Here is a 16,871-nt window from a genome sequence, read left to right on the forward strand (position 1 = left end):
CGCTCGCCATCTTGTGCTTGTGCGGCGCTCCCTCAGCACTGACCCACAGGCTGTGTGGTGCTCCCTCAGCACTGACCCACAGACAGTGCGGTGCTCCCTCAGCACTGACCCACAGACAGTGCGGGGCTCCCTCAGCACTGACCCACAGACAGTGTGGCTCTCCCTCCCACTGACCCACAGACAGTGCGGGGCTCCCTCAGCATTGACCCACAGACAGTGCGGCGCTCCCTCAGCACTGACCCACAGACAGTGCGGGGCTCCCTCCCACTGACCCACAGACAGTGCGGGGCTCCATCAGCACTGACCCACAGACAGTGCGGGGCTCCCTCAGCACTGACCCACAGACAGTGCGGGGCTCCCTCAGCACTGACCCACAGACAGTGCGGGGATCCCTCAGCACTGACCCACAGACAGTGCGGGGCTCCCTCAGCACTGACCCACAGACAGTGCGGGGATCCCTCAGCACTGACCCACAGACAGTGCGGGGATCCCTCAGCACTGACCCACAGACAGTGCGGGGATCCCTCAGCACTGACCCACAGACAGTGCGGGGCTCCCTCAGCACTGACCCACAGACAGTGAGGGGCTCCCTCAGCACTGACCCTCCGACAGTGCGGCGCTCCCTCAGCACTGACCCACAGACAGTGCGACGCTCCCTCAGCATTGACCCACAGACAGTGCGGCGCTCCCTCAGCACTGACCCCCCGACAGTGCGGCGCAGCCTCAGCACTGACCCTCTGACAGTGCGGCGCTCCCTCAGCACTGACCCACAGACAGTGCGGCACCCCCTCAGCACTGACCCACAGACAGTGCAGCTCCCTCAGCACTGACCCACAGACAGTGCAGCTCCCTCAGCATTGACCCACAGACAGTGCGGCGCTACCTCAGCACTGACCCACAGACAGTGCGGTGCTCCCTCAGCACTGACCCACAGACAGTGCGGGGCTCCCTCAGCATTGACCCACAGACAGTGCGGCGCTCCCTCAGCACTGACTCACAGACAGTGCGGGGCTCCCTCAGCACTGACCCACAGACAGTGCAGGGCTCCCTGAGCACTGACCCACAGACAGTGCGGGACTCCCTCAGCACTGATCCACAGACAGTGCGGGACTCCCTCAGCATTGACCCACAGGCTTTGCGGGGCTCCCTCAGCACTGACCCACAGACAGTGCGGCTCTCCCTCAGCACTGACCCACAGACAGTGCGGGGGCTCCCTCAGCACTGACCCACAGACAGTGCGGGTCTCCCTCAACACTGACCCACAGACAGTGCGGCGCTACCTCAGCACTGACCCACCGACAGTGCGGTGTTCCCTCAGCACTGACCCACAGACAGTGCGGGGCTCCCTCAGCACTGACCCACAGACAGTGTGGCCCTCCCTCAGCATTGATCCACAGACAGTGCGGGTCTCCCTCAACACTGACCCACAGACAGTGCGGCGCTACCTCAGCACTGACCCACCGACAGTGCGGTGTTCCCTCAGCACTGACCCACCGACAGTGCGGGGCTCCCTCAGCACTGACCCACCGACAGTGCGGTGTTCCCCCAGCACTGACCCACCGACAGTGCGGGGCTCCCTCAGCACAGACCCTCCGACAGTGCGGTGTTCCCCCAGCACTGACCCTCCGACAGTGCGGCGCTCCCTCAGCATTGACCCACAGACAGTGCGGGGCTCCCTCAGCATTGACCCACAGACAGTGCGGGGCTCCCTCAGCACTGACCCACAGACAGTGCGGGGCTCCCTCAGCACTGACCCACAGACAGTGCGGCTCTCCCTCAGCATTGACCCACAGACAGTGCGGGGCTCCCTCAGCACTGACCCACAGACAGTGCGGGGCTCCCTCAGTCCTGGCTTTGGGATGGGCATCAGTCCTGGATTACTGTTCTTGAGTTTATTCTCCAGTCTGTGATGGTATGGTTTGTGTAAGAAATATGGTCTGTCTGAGGCGTGACTGAGAACATCACAAAGAAGGGAGTGTAACACTGGAGACTGCGATTTGCAGCCCTTCCCGGACTGATCTTCGACCAATGACAGAAGAGGCCAAGACACTCATCACTCAATTTGAAATGAATCCATGCCTTTATTTCGCTATCACAATGACAATAAAAATGAAGATTCATCTGTCTTTATTTTACACCAGAAATTGACGGGCAGGCTCCCCATTGACTACCCTCTGCTGCCAGGTGAGATGCCCCCCGCAGTCGATCGACGCGTGAGGACCAGTCGCAAATTATCAAATCACAGTACGAAACCTGGAGAGGTAAACAAATGATGCCCGAGTGCGAGTTACTGGAATTTAATCGAGGGATTCGGGAGGGTTTATATATAGAATAACAGATATCGGGAGTGAGTTACCGATTGGAATCTAATCGAGGGGATCAGGGTGGTTAATATATAGAATAACAGATACCCGGGAGTGAGTTACAGACTGGAATCTAATCGAGGGGTTCAGGGTGGTTAATATATAGAATAACAGATACCCGGGAGTGAGTTACAGACTGGAATCTAATTGAGGGGTTCGGGGTGGTTTATATATAGAATAACAGATATCGGGAGTGAGTTACCGATTGGAATCTAATCGAGGGGTTCAGGGTGGTTAATATATAGAATAACAGATACCCAGGAGTGAGTTACAGACTGGAATCTAATCGAGGGGTTTGGGGTGGTTTATATATAGAATAACAGATACCCGGGAGTGAGTTACCGATTGGAATCTAATTGAGGGGTTCAGGGTGGTTAATATATAGAATAACAGATACCCTGGAGTGAGTTACCGATTGGAATCTAATCGAGGGGTTCAGGCTGGTTTATATATAGAATAACAGATACCCGGGAGTGAGTTACCGATTGGAATCTAATCGAGGGGTTCAGGGTGGTTAATATATAGATTAACAGATACCCGGGAGTGAGTTACAGACTGGAGTCTAATCAAGGGGTTCAGGCTGGTTTAAATATAGAATAACAGATACCCGGGAGTGAGTTACCGATTGGAATCTAAGCGACAGATTTGGGGTGGTTTATATATCGAATAACAGATACCCAGGAATGAGTACAGATTGGAATCTAATCGTGGGATTTGGAAGGGTTTATATAAAGAATAACAGATACCCGGGAGTGAGTTACAGACTGAAATCTAATCGAGGGGTTCGGGGTGGTTTATATATAGAATAACAGATGCCCGGGAGTGAGTTACAGACTGGAATCTAATCGAGAGGTTTGGAGTCATTTATATAGAGAGTAACCTACAACCGAGAGTGAGTTACAGACTGGAATCTAATCGAGGGGTTCGGGGTGGTTAATATATGGAATAACAGATACCCGGGAGTGAGTTACAGACTGGAATCTAATCGAGCGGTTCTGGGTGGTTTAAGTATAGAATAACAGATATGTGGGCTAGACCTGCTGCCTCACGGCGCTGAGGACCCAGGTTTGATCCCGCCTCTCGGTCACTGTCCATGTGGAGTTTGAATATTCTCTCCGTATTTGCGTGGACTTCGCCCCCACAACCTAAAGATGTGCTGGCGAGGTGGATTGGCCACGCTAAATTGCCCCTTAATTGGAAAAAAAAATTAATCGGGTACTCTAAATTTTTAAAAAAAGAATAACAAATATCCAGTATGAGTTAAGGACTGGAAACTATTTGAAGGGTTTGGGGTGGTTTATATATAGAATAACAGATACCCAGGAGTAAGTTACAGACTGAAATCCAATCGAGGGTTTCTGGGGGGTTTATATATAGAATAACAGATATCCAATAACCGGGAGTGAGTTAAAGACTGGAACCTAATCTTAGGGTTCGGGATGGATTAAATATAGAATAACAGATACGTGGGAGTGAGTTACAGACTGGAATCTAATCGAAGGGTTTGGGGGGTTTATATATAGAATAACAGATACGTGGGAGTGAGTTACAGACTGGAATCTAATCGAAGGGTTCGGGGGGTTTATATATAGAATAACAGATACCCGGGAGTGAGTTACAGACTGGGATCTAATCGAGGGGTTCAGGGGGGTTTAAATATAGAATAACAGATACCCGGGAGTGAGTTACAGACTGGAATCTAATCAAGGGGTTCGGGATGGTTTATATATAGAATAACAGATACCCGGGAGTGAGGTACAGACTGGAATCTAATCATAGGGTTCGGAATGGTTTATATATAGAATATCGGATATCTGGGAGTGAGTTACACACTGGAATCTAATTGAGGGGTTCTGGGTGGTTTATATATCGAATAATAGATACCCAGGTGTAAGTTACAGACTGAAATCTAATCGAGAGTTTCTGGATGGTTCATATATAGAATATCGGATATCCGGGAGTACTTTACAGATTGAATTCTAATCGAAAGGTTCTTGGTGGTTTGTATAAAGAATAACAGATAGCCGGGAGTGAGTTACAGATTGGAACGGGTTCTGGGTGAATAGCAGATCCTGGGAGTAAGTTACAGACTGAAATTTAATCGAGAGGTTCTGGATGGTTTATATATACACAGTAAAAGATATCCGGGAGTGAGTTACAGATTGGAATCTAATAGAGGGGTTCTTGGTGGTTTATATATAGAATATATATATATATACATATATATATGGCAGCACGGTAGCATTGTGGATAGCACAATCGCTTCACAGCTCCAGGGTCCCAGGTTCGATTCCGGCTTGGGTCACTGTCTGTGCGGAGTCTGCACATCCTCCCCGTCTGTGCGTGGGTTTCCTCCGGGTGCTCCGGTTTCCTCCCACAGTCCAAAGATGTGCAGATACCCGGGAGTGATTTACAGACTGGAATCTAATCGAGGGGTTAGGGGTAGTTTATATATAGAATAACAGATACCCGGGAGTGAGTTACAGACTGGAATCTATTTGAAGGGTTTGGGGTGGTTTATATATAGAATAACATACCCGGGAGTGAGTTACAGACTGGAATCTAATCGAGGGGTTAGGGGTAGTTTATATATAGAATAACAGATCCCGGGAGTGAGTTACAGACTGAAATCTAATCGAGGGGTCTGGGCTGGTTTATATATAGAATAACAGATACCCGGGAGTGAGTTACAGACTGAAATCTAATCGAGGGGTTCAGGGCGGTTTATATATAGAATAACAGATACTCGGGAGTGAGTTACAGACTGGAATCTAATCGAGGGGTTCAGGGTGGTTTATATATAGAATAACAGATATCCGGGAGTGAGTTACAGACTGAAATCTAATCGAGGGGTTCAGGGTGGTTTATATATAGAATAACAGATACCTGGGAGTGAGCTACAGACTGAAATCTAATCGAGGGGTTCTGGTTGGCTAATATGTAGAATAACAGATATCCGGGCGTAAGTTACAAACTGAACTCTAACCGAGAGATTTGGTGTGGTATATATAGAAAAACAGATACCCTGGAGTGAGTTACGACTGGAATCTAAACGAGGGGTTTGGAGTCGTTTATATATAGAATAACAGATACCCGGGAGTGAGTTATGACTGGAATCTAATCGAGGGGTTTGGGGTGGTTTATATATAGAATAACAGATACCCGGGAGTGAGTTACAGACTGGAATCTAATCGAGGGGTTTGGGGGGGTTTATATATAGAATAACAGATATCGGGAGTGAGTTACCGATTGGAATCTAATTGAGGGGTTTGGGGTAGTTTACACATATAATAACAGATACCCAGGAGTAAGTTACAGACTAGAATCTAATCGAGGGGATCGGGCTGGTCTATGTATAGAATAGCAGAAACCTGGGAGTGATTTACATACTGGAATCTAATCGAGGGGATCGGGCTGGTCTATGTATAGAATAGCAGAAATCCGGGAGTGATTTACAGACTGGAATCTAATCGAGGGGATCGGGCTGGTCTATGTGGAGAATAGCAGAAACCTGGGAGTGATTTACAGACTGGAATCTAATCGAGGGATTTTGTGCGGATTGAATAAAGACTAATTGATAGCCAGGAGCGAGTTGCAGACTGTAATTTGTATTGGGAATTATTTGAGGTTTCTATCTAGAATCACAGATACCCATCTGTGATGTGATCCCGTGTGGTGTGGCTCCACTAGATTTTGCATGGGTACTTCCTGCTGTCTCTGCATGCCTGACAGTGTCTGTCCCGGGAAAGGAAGCGGGATGTGTTGAGCCTGTAAAAATCCTCCAGCAGAAGGAGGTTCTGTTTCCCCCAGGTGCTTAGTGTGTTGGATATCTGCTGTGATGCTGCCCCTGTGCAAATATCATAGCTGAGCAACCAGGATAGAAATGTACAATCAGCATTCCCTGGGCTGGGGATGTGGGGAGGGGGAAGGGTTCCTGAATCCCGACAGCCTGGGATGGAGATGTGGGGAGGGGGAACGTTCCCTGAATCCCGACAGCCTGGGATGGAGATGTGGGGAGGGGGAAGGGTTCCTGAATCCCGACAGCCTGGGATGGAGATGTGGGGAGGGGGAACGTTCCCTGAATCCCGACAGCCTGGGATGGAGATGGAATTTGAATGATTCGCCGCCTGATGACTGTATTCATTTTCCGTGTCTTTAACTCCCTCAGGATGTGGGGCTCTGGGATCTCGAGCACCGGTTTCAGCTACAGGGACGAATTGCCAATGCCAGTCCGGCGCTGGCTGTCAGGACAGCATTGGCAGGAGAGCAGCGAGTGCGGCGGAAGCACAATCATCAACAGCGGAAATTACCGGAGCACAGACCGACGGAAATCCAGAGAACTTCCCACTTCCCCCAAGGTATCAAACGTGTACGGCTAACGGCACAAACAGCATATGGGAGAGGAATAGTTTAGTGACAGTGTGAGGGAGCTGGATTAACATCAGTACAGATACAGTCAGTAACACAGGGTGCTGGGGGGAGAGGGGTTACTGAGTGACAGTGTGAGGGAGCTGGATTAACATCAGTACAGATACAGTCAGTAACACAGGGTGCTGGGGGAGAGGGGTTACTGAGTGACAGTGTGAGGGAGCTGGATTAACATCAGTACAGATACAGTCAGTAACACAAGGTGCTGGGGGAGAGGGGTTACTGAGTGACAGTGTGAGGGAGCTGGTTTAACATCAGTAGAGGTACAGTCAGTAACACAGGGTGCTGGGGGAGAGGGGTTACTGAGTGACAGTGTGAGGGAGCTGGATTAACATCAGTACAGATACAGTCAGTAACACAGGGTGCTGGGGGAGAGGGGTTACTGAGTGACAGTGTGAGGGAGCTGGATTAACATCAGTACAGATACATACAGTAACACAGGGTGCTGGGGGAGAGGGATTACTGAGTGACAGTGTGAGGGAGCTGGATGAACATCAGTAGAGATACAGTCAGTGACACAGGGTGCTGGGGGAGTGTGGGTTACTGAGTGACAGTGTGAGGGAGCTGGATTAACATCAGTACAGATACAGTCAGTAACACAGGGTGCTGGGGGAGAGGGGTTACTGAGTGACAGTGTGAGGGAGCTGGATTAACATCAGTACAGATACAGTCAGTAACACAGGGTGCTGGGGGAGAGGGATTACTGAGTGACAGTGTGAGGGAGCTGGATGAACATCAGTAGAGATACAGTCAGTGACACAGGGTGCTGGGGGAGTGTGGGTTACTGAGTGACAGTGTGAGGGAGCTGGATTAACATCAGTACAGATACAGTCAGTAACACAGGGTGCTGGGGGAGAGGGGTTACTGAGTGACAGTGCGAGGGAGCTGGATTAACATCAGTACAGATACAGTCAGTAACACAGGGTACTGGGGGACAGGGGTTACTGAAACCCACGCACACACGGGGAGGACGTGCAGATTCCGCACAGACAGTGACCCAGCCGGAAATCGAACCTGGGACCCTGGGCCTCCGGGTGCTCCGGTTTCCTCCCACAGTCCAAAGATGTGCGGGTTAGGTGGATTGGCCATGCTAAATTGCCCGTAGTGTCCTAAAAAGTAAGGTTAAGGGGGGGGTTGTTGGGTTACGGGTATAGGGTGGATACGTGGGTTTGAGTAGGGTGATCATTGCTCGGCACAACATCGAGGGCCGAAGGGCCTGTTCTGTGCTGTACTGCTCTATGTTCTATGTTCTATGAGTGACAGTGCGAGGGAGCTGGATTAACATCAGTACAGATACAGTCAGTAACACAGGGTGCTGGGGGAGAGGGGTGACTGAGTGACAGTGTGAGGGAGCTGGATTAACATCAGTACAGATACAGTCAGTAACACAGGGTGCTGGGGGAGAGGGGTTACTGAGTGACAGTGCGAGGGAGCCGGATTAACATCAGTACAGATACAGTCAGTAACACAGGGTGCTGGGGGAGAGGGGTTACTCAGTGACAGTGTGAGGGAGCTGGATTAACATCAGTACAGATACAGTCAGTAACACAGGGTGCTGGGGGAGAGGGGTTACTCAGTGACAGTGTGAGGGAGCTGGATTAACATCAGTACAGATACAGTCAGTAACACAGGGTGCTGAGGGAGAGGGGTTACTGAGTGACAGTGTGAGGAAGCTGGATTAACATCAGTACAGATACAGTCAGTAACACAGGGTGCTGGGGGGAGAGGGGTTACTGAGTGACAGTGTGAGGGAGCTGGATTAACATCAGTAGAGATACAGTCAGTAACACAGGGTGCTGGGGGAGAGGGGTTACTGAGTGACAGTGTGAGGGAGCTGGATTAACATCAGTACAGATACAGTCAGTAACACAGGGTGCTGGGGGAGAGGGGTTACTGAGTGACAGTGTGAGGGAGCTGGATTAACATCAGTACAGATACAGTCAGTAACACAGGGTGCTGAGGGAGAGGGGTTACTGAGTGACAGTGTGAGGGAGCTGGATTAACATCAGTACAGATACAGTCAGTAACACAGGGTGCTGGGGGAGAGGGGTTACTGAGTGACAGTGTGAGGGAGCTGGATTAACATCAGTACAGATACAGTCAGTAACACAGGGTGCTGGGGGAGAGGGATTACTGAGTGACAGTGTGAGGGAGCTGGATGAACATCAGTAGAGATACAGTCAGTGACACAGGGTGCTGGGGGAGTGTGGGTTACTGAGTGACAGTGTGAGGGGGCTGGATTAACATCAGTACAGATACAGTCAGTAACACAGGGTGCTGGGGGAGAGGGGTTACTGAGTGACAGTGCGAGGGAGCTGGATTAACATCAGTACAGATACAGTCAGTAACACAGGGTACTGGGGGACAGGGGTTACTGAAACCCACGCACACACGGGGAGGACGTGCAGATTCCGCACAGACAGTGACCCAGCCGGAAATCGAACCTGGGCCTCCGGGTGCTCCGGTTTCCTCCCACAGTCCAAAGATGTGCGGGTTAGGTGGATTGGCCATGCTAAATTGCCCGTAGTGTCCTAAAAAGTAAGGTTAAGGGGGGGGTTGTTGGGTTACGGGTATAGGGTGGATACGTGGGTTTGAGTAGGGTGATCATTGCTCGGCACAACATCGAGGGCCGAAGGGCCTGTTCTGTGCTGTACTGCTCTATGTTCTATGTTCTATGAGTGACAGTGTGAGGGAGCTGGATTAACATCAGTACAGATACAGTCAGTAACACAGGGTGCTGGGGGGAGCGGGGTTACTGAGTGACAGTGTGAGGGAGCTGGATTAACATCAGTACAGATACAGTCAGTAACACAGGGTGCTGGGGGAGCGGGGTTACTGAGTGACAGTGTGAGGGAGCTGGATTAACATCAGTACAGATACAGTCAGTAACACAGGGTGCTGGGGGAGAGGGGTTACTGAGTGACAGTGTGAGGGAGCTGGATTAACATCAGTACAGATACAGTCAGTAACACAGGGTGCTGGGGGAGAGGGGTTACTGAGTGACAGTGTGAGGGAGCTGGATTAACATCAATACAGATACAGTCAGTAACACAGGGTGCTGGGGGAGAGGGGTTACTGAGTGACAGTGCGAGGGAGCTGGATTAACATCAGTACAGATACAGTCAGTAACACAGCGTGCTGGGGGAGAGGTAACTGAGTGGCATTGTGAGGGAGCTGGATTAACATCAATACAGATACCGTCAGTAACACAGGTTACTGGGGGAGAGGGGTTACTGAGTGACAGTGTGAGGGAGCCGGATTAACATCAGTACAGATACAGTCAATAAAACAGGGTGCTGGGGGTCACTCCTAACAATGTTGACATGGACGGATGCATCTGCAGCAGGCAGGTTGGTGAGGATGAGGTCAAGTATTTTTTTTGTATAAATTTAGAGTACCCAATTCACTTTTTCCAATTAAGTGGCAATTTAGCGTGGCCAATCCACCTAGCCTGAACATCTCTGGGTTGTGGGGGCGAAACCCACGCAAACATGTGGAGAATGTGCAAACTCCACACAGACAGCGACCCAGAGCCGGTATCGAACCCTGGACTTCGGCGCCGTGAGGCAACAGGGAGAACCCACTGCGCCACCGTGCTGCCCCAGAGGGGTCAAGTATGTTTGCCCCTCTTATTGGTTCCCCCACCACCAGTCCCAGTCCAGCAGCTGTGTCCTTTAGGACCTGGCCAGCTCAGTCTGTGGTGGTACTACCGAGCCCCTCTTGATGATGGACATTGAAGTCTCCGCTCTGTGCGCCTGCTACCCTCAGTGCTTCCTCCAAATGTTGTTCAATATGGAGGAGAACTGAATATGGATGGTATGTGGAACAGGTTGAAAATCCATTATCCGAAATGCTTGGGGTATTTTCCAGATTTTGGAATATACTGTGCATGCGCGGCACGCATCGAACTGTGTATCGCCCAGGAGCCATTAGGGGGTTTCCCACTCGTGACATCTCGCCGGTGCTTGAAAAAAAGTGCAGATTTTGGAATTTTCCGGTCTTTGCAATTTGGGATAAGGGATGCTGATTCTGTAATCAGCAGGAGGTTTCCTTGCCCATGTTTAATCTGAAGCCAAGGGACTTCTTGGGGTCCAGAGTCGGTGTTTATGACTCCCAGGGCAACTCCCTCCAGTAAACCACTGCTGGGGCTGTCCTGCCAGTGAGACAGGACATTCCCAGGAATGGTGATTATGGTGTCTGGGATATTGTCTGTAGCGTCTGATTCTGTGAGTATGACTATGTCAGGCTGTTGTTTAACTAGTCTGTGAGACAGCTCTCCCAACTTTGTCACAAGCCCCCAGATGTTAGGTAAGGAGGGTGGCATGGTGCCGCAATGGTTAGCACTGCTGCCTCACGGTGCCAAGGACCCAGGTTCAATCCCAGAATGTGGCGTTTGCACATTCTCCCCGTGTCTGTGTGGGTCTCACTCCCACAATCCCAGGGAATGCAGGGTAGGTGTATTGGCCACGCTAAATTGCCCCTTAATTGGAAAAATAAAGGGTCGATGGGGCTGGATCTGCCGTTGTGATTTCCGGTTCCTGGATCGATGCTGGGGTGGTTTGTCCGGTTTCTTTCCTTTCAGACGGTTTGATCGACCTTTAGCACAATGGTGCCCCAGGTGACCACAGCAGCATCATCCAAAGCACTGAGCTGGGAGAGGAGATACTCCTTCCCGTTGATCCAGAGCTTGCTCTGGTGGGTTATGAAAGGAGGAAGCTGAGCTGGAGGGACACAATGGGTTAGGAATGGAATTCAAGACCTTTGGCTTGGGTGTGCTGGAGCCATCAGAATTGGGAAGCCAAAGGAGTTCAGAATTAGAGGGGCACTGATATCTCGGAGGGTTTTGGGGCTGGAGGAGAATACAGGGATGGGGAGGCCGCGGAGCGACTTGCTATCCAGGGTGAGAACCTTTTGACACTTTAGCCGGATGCTGATGACTGCGAACCAGTGTAGGTCAGCGAGTACAGGGCTGAAGGGGGAGCGGGAGTCGCTGTCAGTCACGACATAGGCAATAGTGCCCTGAGTGGCCTCGAGCTCAGGGAGGATTGAATGTGGGACAATGGATGCAGGAAGGGGGTGGAGTTGGGGGTGTGGTGTGTCGTTCAGCAGCAGAGGAGCTGAGGCAGGAGCTAAGTTGAGCCCATGTGAGGGATGGCGCAGTGAAGAGTGCAGAGCGAGCTTTACTTGGGAATCTATAGCTTTAAATTGAGGGGTGGTAGATATAGGACAGATGTCAGAGGCAGTTTCTTTACTCAGAGAGTAGTAGGGGTGTGGAACGCCCTGCCTGATAACAGTAGTAGACTCGCCAACTTTAAGGGCATTTAAGTGGTCACTGGATAGACGTATGGATGAAAATGGAATAGTGTAGGTCAGATAGGCTTCAGATGGTTTCACGGGTCGGCGCAACATCGAGGGCCGAAGGGCCCGTACAGCGCTGTAATGTTCTATGTTCTCCTTGCTGGTGTAGCTGCTATTTCTGTTGTTTATAGCTCTCCCAGATGAGACCACGCTGACTGCTGCCATGTGGGCTGAAGGACGTGCTTCCCCCCGTGTGGACACTTGGGGAGATGGGCAGACTGTCGGACGCAACCATGGCTGGACACTGTTGCCCATGGATATCGACTGCCAGGCAAGAGGGCTCCGAAATTCATATGCCAGTCCTGTCAGGTACAGTCAAGGATTCGTATCACTCCCATTTCTCATTTTCAGCACTAATGGGTGAATGGATGGGATTGGAAAACTGAGTTTGGGGCGAAGTTCAAGGTTGGGAAGAGTTTGGTTATACAGGAATGCAGGAGCAGGGCATTTGGCTCTTTGAGCTTCCTCTGCCATTTAATTGGGTCACAGCTGATCTCCTATCCGAACACCACTTTCTCCGAATCCCTTAATGCCCTCAGTAACTTGGAATCTATTAGTGTCGGTTTTGACCATACTCACTGACTGAGCCTCTGGGGTGAAGACTCGCCAACCTCACAGCCCTAAATGGCTTCCCCCTTATCCTGAGACTGTGACCCCCTCTGGTTCCAGATCCCATTCCCAGCCAGGGGGAATCATCCTTCCTCTGCCAAGCTTTGTAAGAACTTTGTACACTTCAGTAAGATTCCCCTCTCAATCTAAACCAAAGAAAATACTGGTCCAGGCTCCTCAAACTCTGCTCATTGCACAATCAGCCTCACAGAGGGATTAGGAAATGGAGGTGACTTGTAATGCAAAGTAGATGCAAAGTTAACTCCAGTTCAGGAAACTTTTTACCGACAGTGAATCAGTCCCTCAGCCATATTCCTTCCTGTTTGACTCATCAAACCCACCTAGTCTAATGTAAGATTTCTCCTTCCCTCTCTCTTTCCCCTCCACTGCCCCTCCACCTTTGTCTATCCATAGTCACAGTAAGAAGTCTTACAACACCAGGTTAAAGTCCAACAGGTTTGTTTCAAACACGAGCTTTCGGAGCGCAGCTCCTTCCTCAGGTGATTCCTTCACCTTCACCTCATTCATTCACCTGAGGAAGGAGCAGTGCTCCGAAAGCTCGTGTTTGAAACAAACCTATTGGACTTAACCTGGTGTTGTAAGACTTCTTACTGTGCTCAACCCAGTCCAACGCCGGCATCTCCACATCATGGCTATCCATAGTCATGGAGAGATATAGGAACATACAGTATGTAAAGGTTTTTAATTGGGGGAGGGGAAATTATACTGCTATTAGGCAGGAGCTGAGAAGCATAAAGTGGGAAAAATTGTTCTTGGGGAAATGCACAACAGTAATGTGGGGGTTGTTTAAGGAGCACTTGCTGCGAGTGCTGAATAGTTTTGTCCCACTGAGACGAGGAAGGAATGGTAAGGTGAAGGATCCTTGGATGACAAGCGAAGTGGAGCTTCTAGTCAAGAGGAAGATGGAAGCTTACATAAGGTTGAGGAAACAAGGATCTGACTTGGCTCCAGAGGGTTACAAGGTAGCCAGGAAGGAACTCAAAAATGGACTGAGGAGAGCTAGAAGGGGGCATGAAAAAGCCCTGGCGGGAAGGATTAGGGATAACCCCAAGGCGTTCTACATATATGTGAGAAATAAGAGGATGATCAGAGTGAGAGTCGGGTCGATCAGGGATAGTGGAGGGAACTTGTGCCTCGAGTCTGAGAAGATGGGGCAGGCCCTAAATGAATACTTTGCTTTAGTATTCACTAGAGAGATGGAGATGATCTTGTTGCTCATGAGAACAGTGTGAACCAGGTTAATAGACTCAAACAGGCTGATATTAAGGAGGATGTGCTGGAAATTTTGAAAAGCATCAGGATAGATAAGTCCCCTGGGCCTGACGGAATAGACCCAAGGTTACTATGGGAAGCGAGGGAAGAGATTGCTGCGCCGTTGGCAATGATCTTTGCGTCCTCACTCTCCACTGGTGTAGTACCGGATGATTGGAGGGAGGCGAATGTTATTCCCCTGTTCAAGAAAGGGAATAGGGAAATCCCTGGGAATTACAGACCCATCAGTCTTACATCTGTGGTGAGCAAAATATTGGAAAGGATTCTGAGAGATAGGATTTATGATTATTTAGAAAAACAGTTTGATTAAAGATAGTCAGCATGACTTTGTGAGGGGCAGGTCATGCCTCACAAGCCTCATTCAATTTTTTGAGGATGTGACGAGACACATTGATGAAGGTTGGGACAGTGGATGTGGTGTATATGCATTTCAAACACTAGCTTTCAAAGCACTGCTCCTTCCTCAGGTGAAGGAGCAGTGCTCCGAAGGCTAGTGTTTGAAACAAATCTGTTGGACTTTAACCTGGTGTTGTAAGACTTCTTTTTAAAAAATTTAGTGTATCCAATTAAGGGGTAATTTAGCGTGGCCGATCCACCTACCCTGACATTTTTGGGTTGTGGGGGCGAAACCCACGCAAACACGGGGAGAATGTGCAAACTCCACACGGACAGTGACCCAGAGCCAGGATCGAACCTGGGACCTTGGTGCCGTGAGGCAGCAGGGCTAACCCACTGCGCCACCGTGCTGCCCTGTAAGACTTCTTACTGTGCTCACCCCAGTCCAACACCGGCATTTGATAAGGTTCCCCATGGTAGGCTCATTCAGAAGATTGGGGGGCATGGGATACAGGGAAATTTGGCTGTCTGGATACAGAATTGGCTGGCCAAAAGAAGACAGTGAGTGGTAGTGGAGGGAAAGTATTCCACCTGGAGGTCGGTCACCAGTGGTGTCCCACAAGGATCTGTTCTGGGGCCTCTGCTCTTTGTGGTTTTTATAAATGACTTGGATGGGGAAGTGGAAGGGTGGGTTAGTAAGTTTGCCGATGACACGAAGGTCGGTGGTTGTAGATAGTGTTGAGGGTTGTTGCAGGTTACAACAGGACATTGACAGGATGCAGACCTGGGGTGAGAAGTGGCAGATGGAGTTCAACCTTGATAAATGTGAAGTGATTCATTTTGGAAGGTTGAATTTGAATGCTGAATACAGGGTTAAAGGCAGGATTCTTGGAAGTGTGGAGGAACAGAGGGATCTTGGTGTCCACGTACATACATCCCTCAAAGTTGCCACCCAGGTTGATAGGATTGTTAAGAAGGCGTATGGTGTGTTGGCTTTCTAATAAAGCCAGGGGGGTTGAATTTAAGAGCCACGAGGTTTTGCTGCAGCTTTATAAAACCCTAGTTAGACCACACTTGGAATATTGTGTCCAGTTCTGGGCGCCTCATTATAGGAATGATGTTGATGCATTGGAGAGGGTGCAGAGAAGATTTACCAGGATGCTGCCTGGACTGGAGGGCATGTCTTATGAAGAAAGGTTGAGGGAGCTGGGGCTTTTCTCACTGGAGCAAAGAAGGCAGAGAGGTGACTTGATAGAGGTGTACAAGATGATGAGAGGCATGGATAGAGGGGATAGCCAGAGACTTTTACCCAGGGCAGAAATGGCAGTCACGAGCAGACATAATTTTAAGGTGATTGGAGGAAGATATAGGGGAGATGTCAGAGGTAGGTTCTTTACACAGAGAGTGGTGGGTGTGTGGAATGCACTGCCAGCAGAGGTGGTGGAGTCAGTCATTAGGGAAATTTAAGCGACTCTTAGACAGGCACATGGACAGCAGTAAATTGAAGGGGTGTAGGTTAGGTTGATCTTAGATTAGGATAAATGGTCGGCACAACATCGTGGGCTGAAGGGCCTGTACTGTTCTATGTTATGGTTTCCACCCCCTCCTCCCCCAACACATGCAGGCACAGTCATCTCTCCCGCTTGTATCCCTCTAGTTTTGCTGATTGAATCAGTGGAGTTTTGTAAATCTGGGTCAACAGCTTGTGAGTTCAAATCCTGCTCAAGAGCTTGTCAATTAACGTTTTGTTACGACAACCCTGGGCGTGTGCGCGGTCAATTCCAGCCCCACAGACACCCATCATTATTGAATTAACCAATCACTCGTGTATTTCCCTGAGAAGTTTGATCCTTGACTGCTCCAATGAATTCCAGACACCAGGGGCGGGATTCTCCGTTGCCCGTCGTAACGCGGGTTTCCGGCGAGAAAATCGGTGTTAATCACTCCGGCGTTGGGGCCTTCTTTTAAGCTGGCAATCTCCGTTCCCGGAGGGGCCAGCAGCTGACTGACACGATACGCGTCAGTTTCACCAGCTGCGGAAGTGGTGAGACCCGGCATTTTTTGGAGGAGGAGGAGAGAGACAGACCCGGCATTTGGGGGGGGGGGGAGACCCGGCATTTGGGGGGGGGGGGGAGACCCGGCATTTGGGGGGGGGGGGGAGACCCGGCATTTGGGGGGTGGGGGGGGAGACCCGGCATTTGGGGGGGGGGGGGGGGAGACCCGCATTTTGGGGGGGGGGGAGACCCTATTTGGGGGGGGGGGGGGAGACCCGGCATTTGGGGGGGGGAGACCCGGCATTTTGGCGGGGGGGGAGACCCGGCATTTGGGGGGGGGGGAGACCCGGCATTTTGGGGGGGGGGGGAGCCCGGCATTTTGGGGGGGGGGGGAGACCCGGCATTTGGGGGGGGGGGGGGGGGAGACCCGGCATTTGGGGGGGGGGGAGAGACCCGGCATTTGGGGGGGGGGGGGAGACCGGCATTTGGG

The 16,871-nt window shown here is 50.7% G+C and overlaps 1 protein-coding gene across 1 annotated transcript in view; it reads left to right on the plus strand.

Annotated features, from left to right (window-relative positions):
* LOC119955392 (FERM domain-containing protein 4A-like) overlaps window positions 1-12,528 on the plus strand; it is a 36,072-nt gene extending 23,544 nt beyond the window's left edge. The window contains exons 5-7 of the mRNA XM_038781455.1: window positions 2,142-2,261; window positions 6,532-6,721; window positions 12,281-12,528. Of these exons, the coding sequence (XP_038637383.1) occupies window positions 2,142-2,261; window positions 6,532-6,721; window positions 12,281-12,513 (543 nt within the window). The 3' untranslated portion in view covers window positions 12,514-12,528. The remainder of the gene's footprint in view (window positions 1-2,141; window positions 2,262-6,531; window positions 6,722-12,280) is intronic.
* The last annotated feature ends 4,343 nt before the right edge of the window (window positions 12,529-16,871 follow it).

This window comes from Scyliorhinus canicula, chromosome 21, assembly GCF_902713615.1.
Source record: "Scyliorhinus canicula chromosome 21, sScyCan1.1, whole genome shotgun sequence".
Taxonomy (NCBI): Eukaryota; Metazoa; Chordata; class Chondrichthyes; order Carcharhiniformes; family Scyliorhinidae; genus Scyliorhinus; species Scyliorhinus canicula.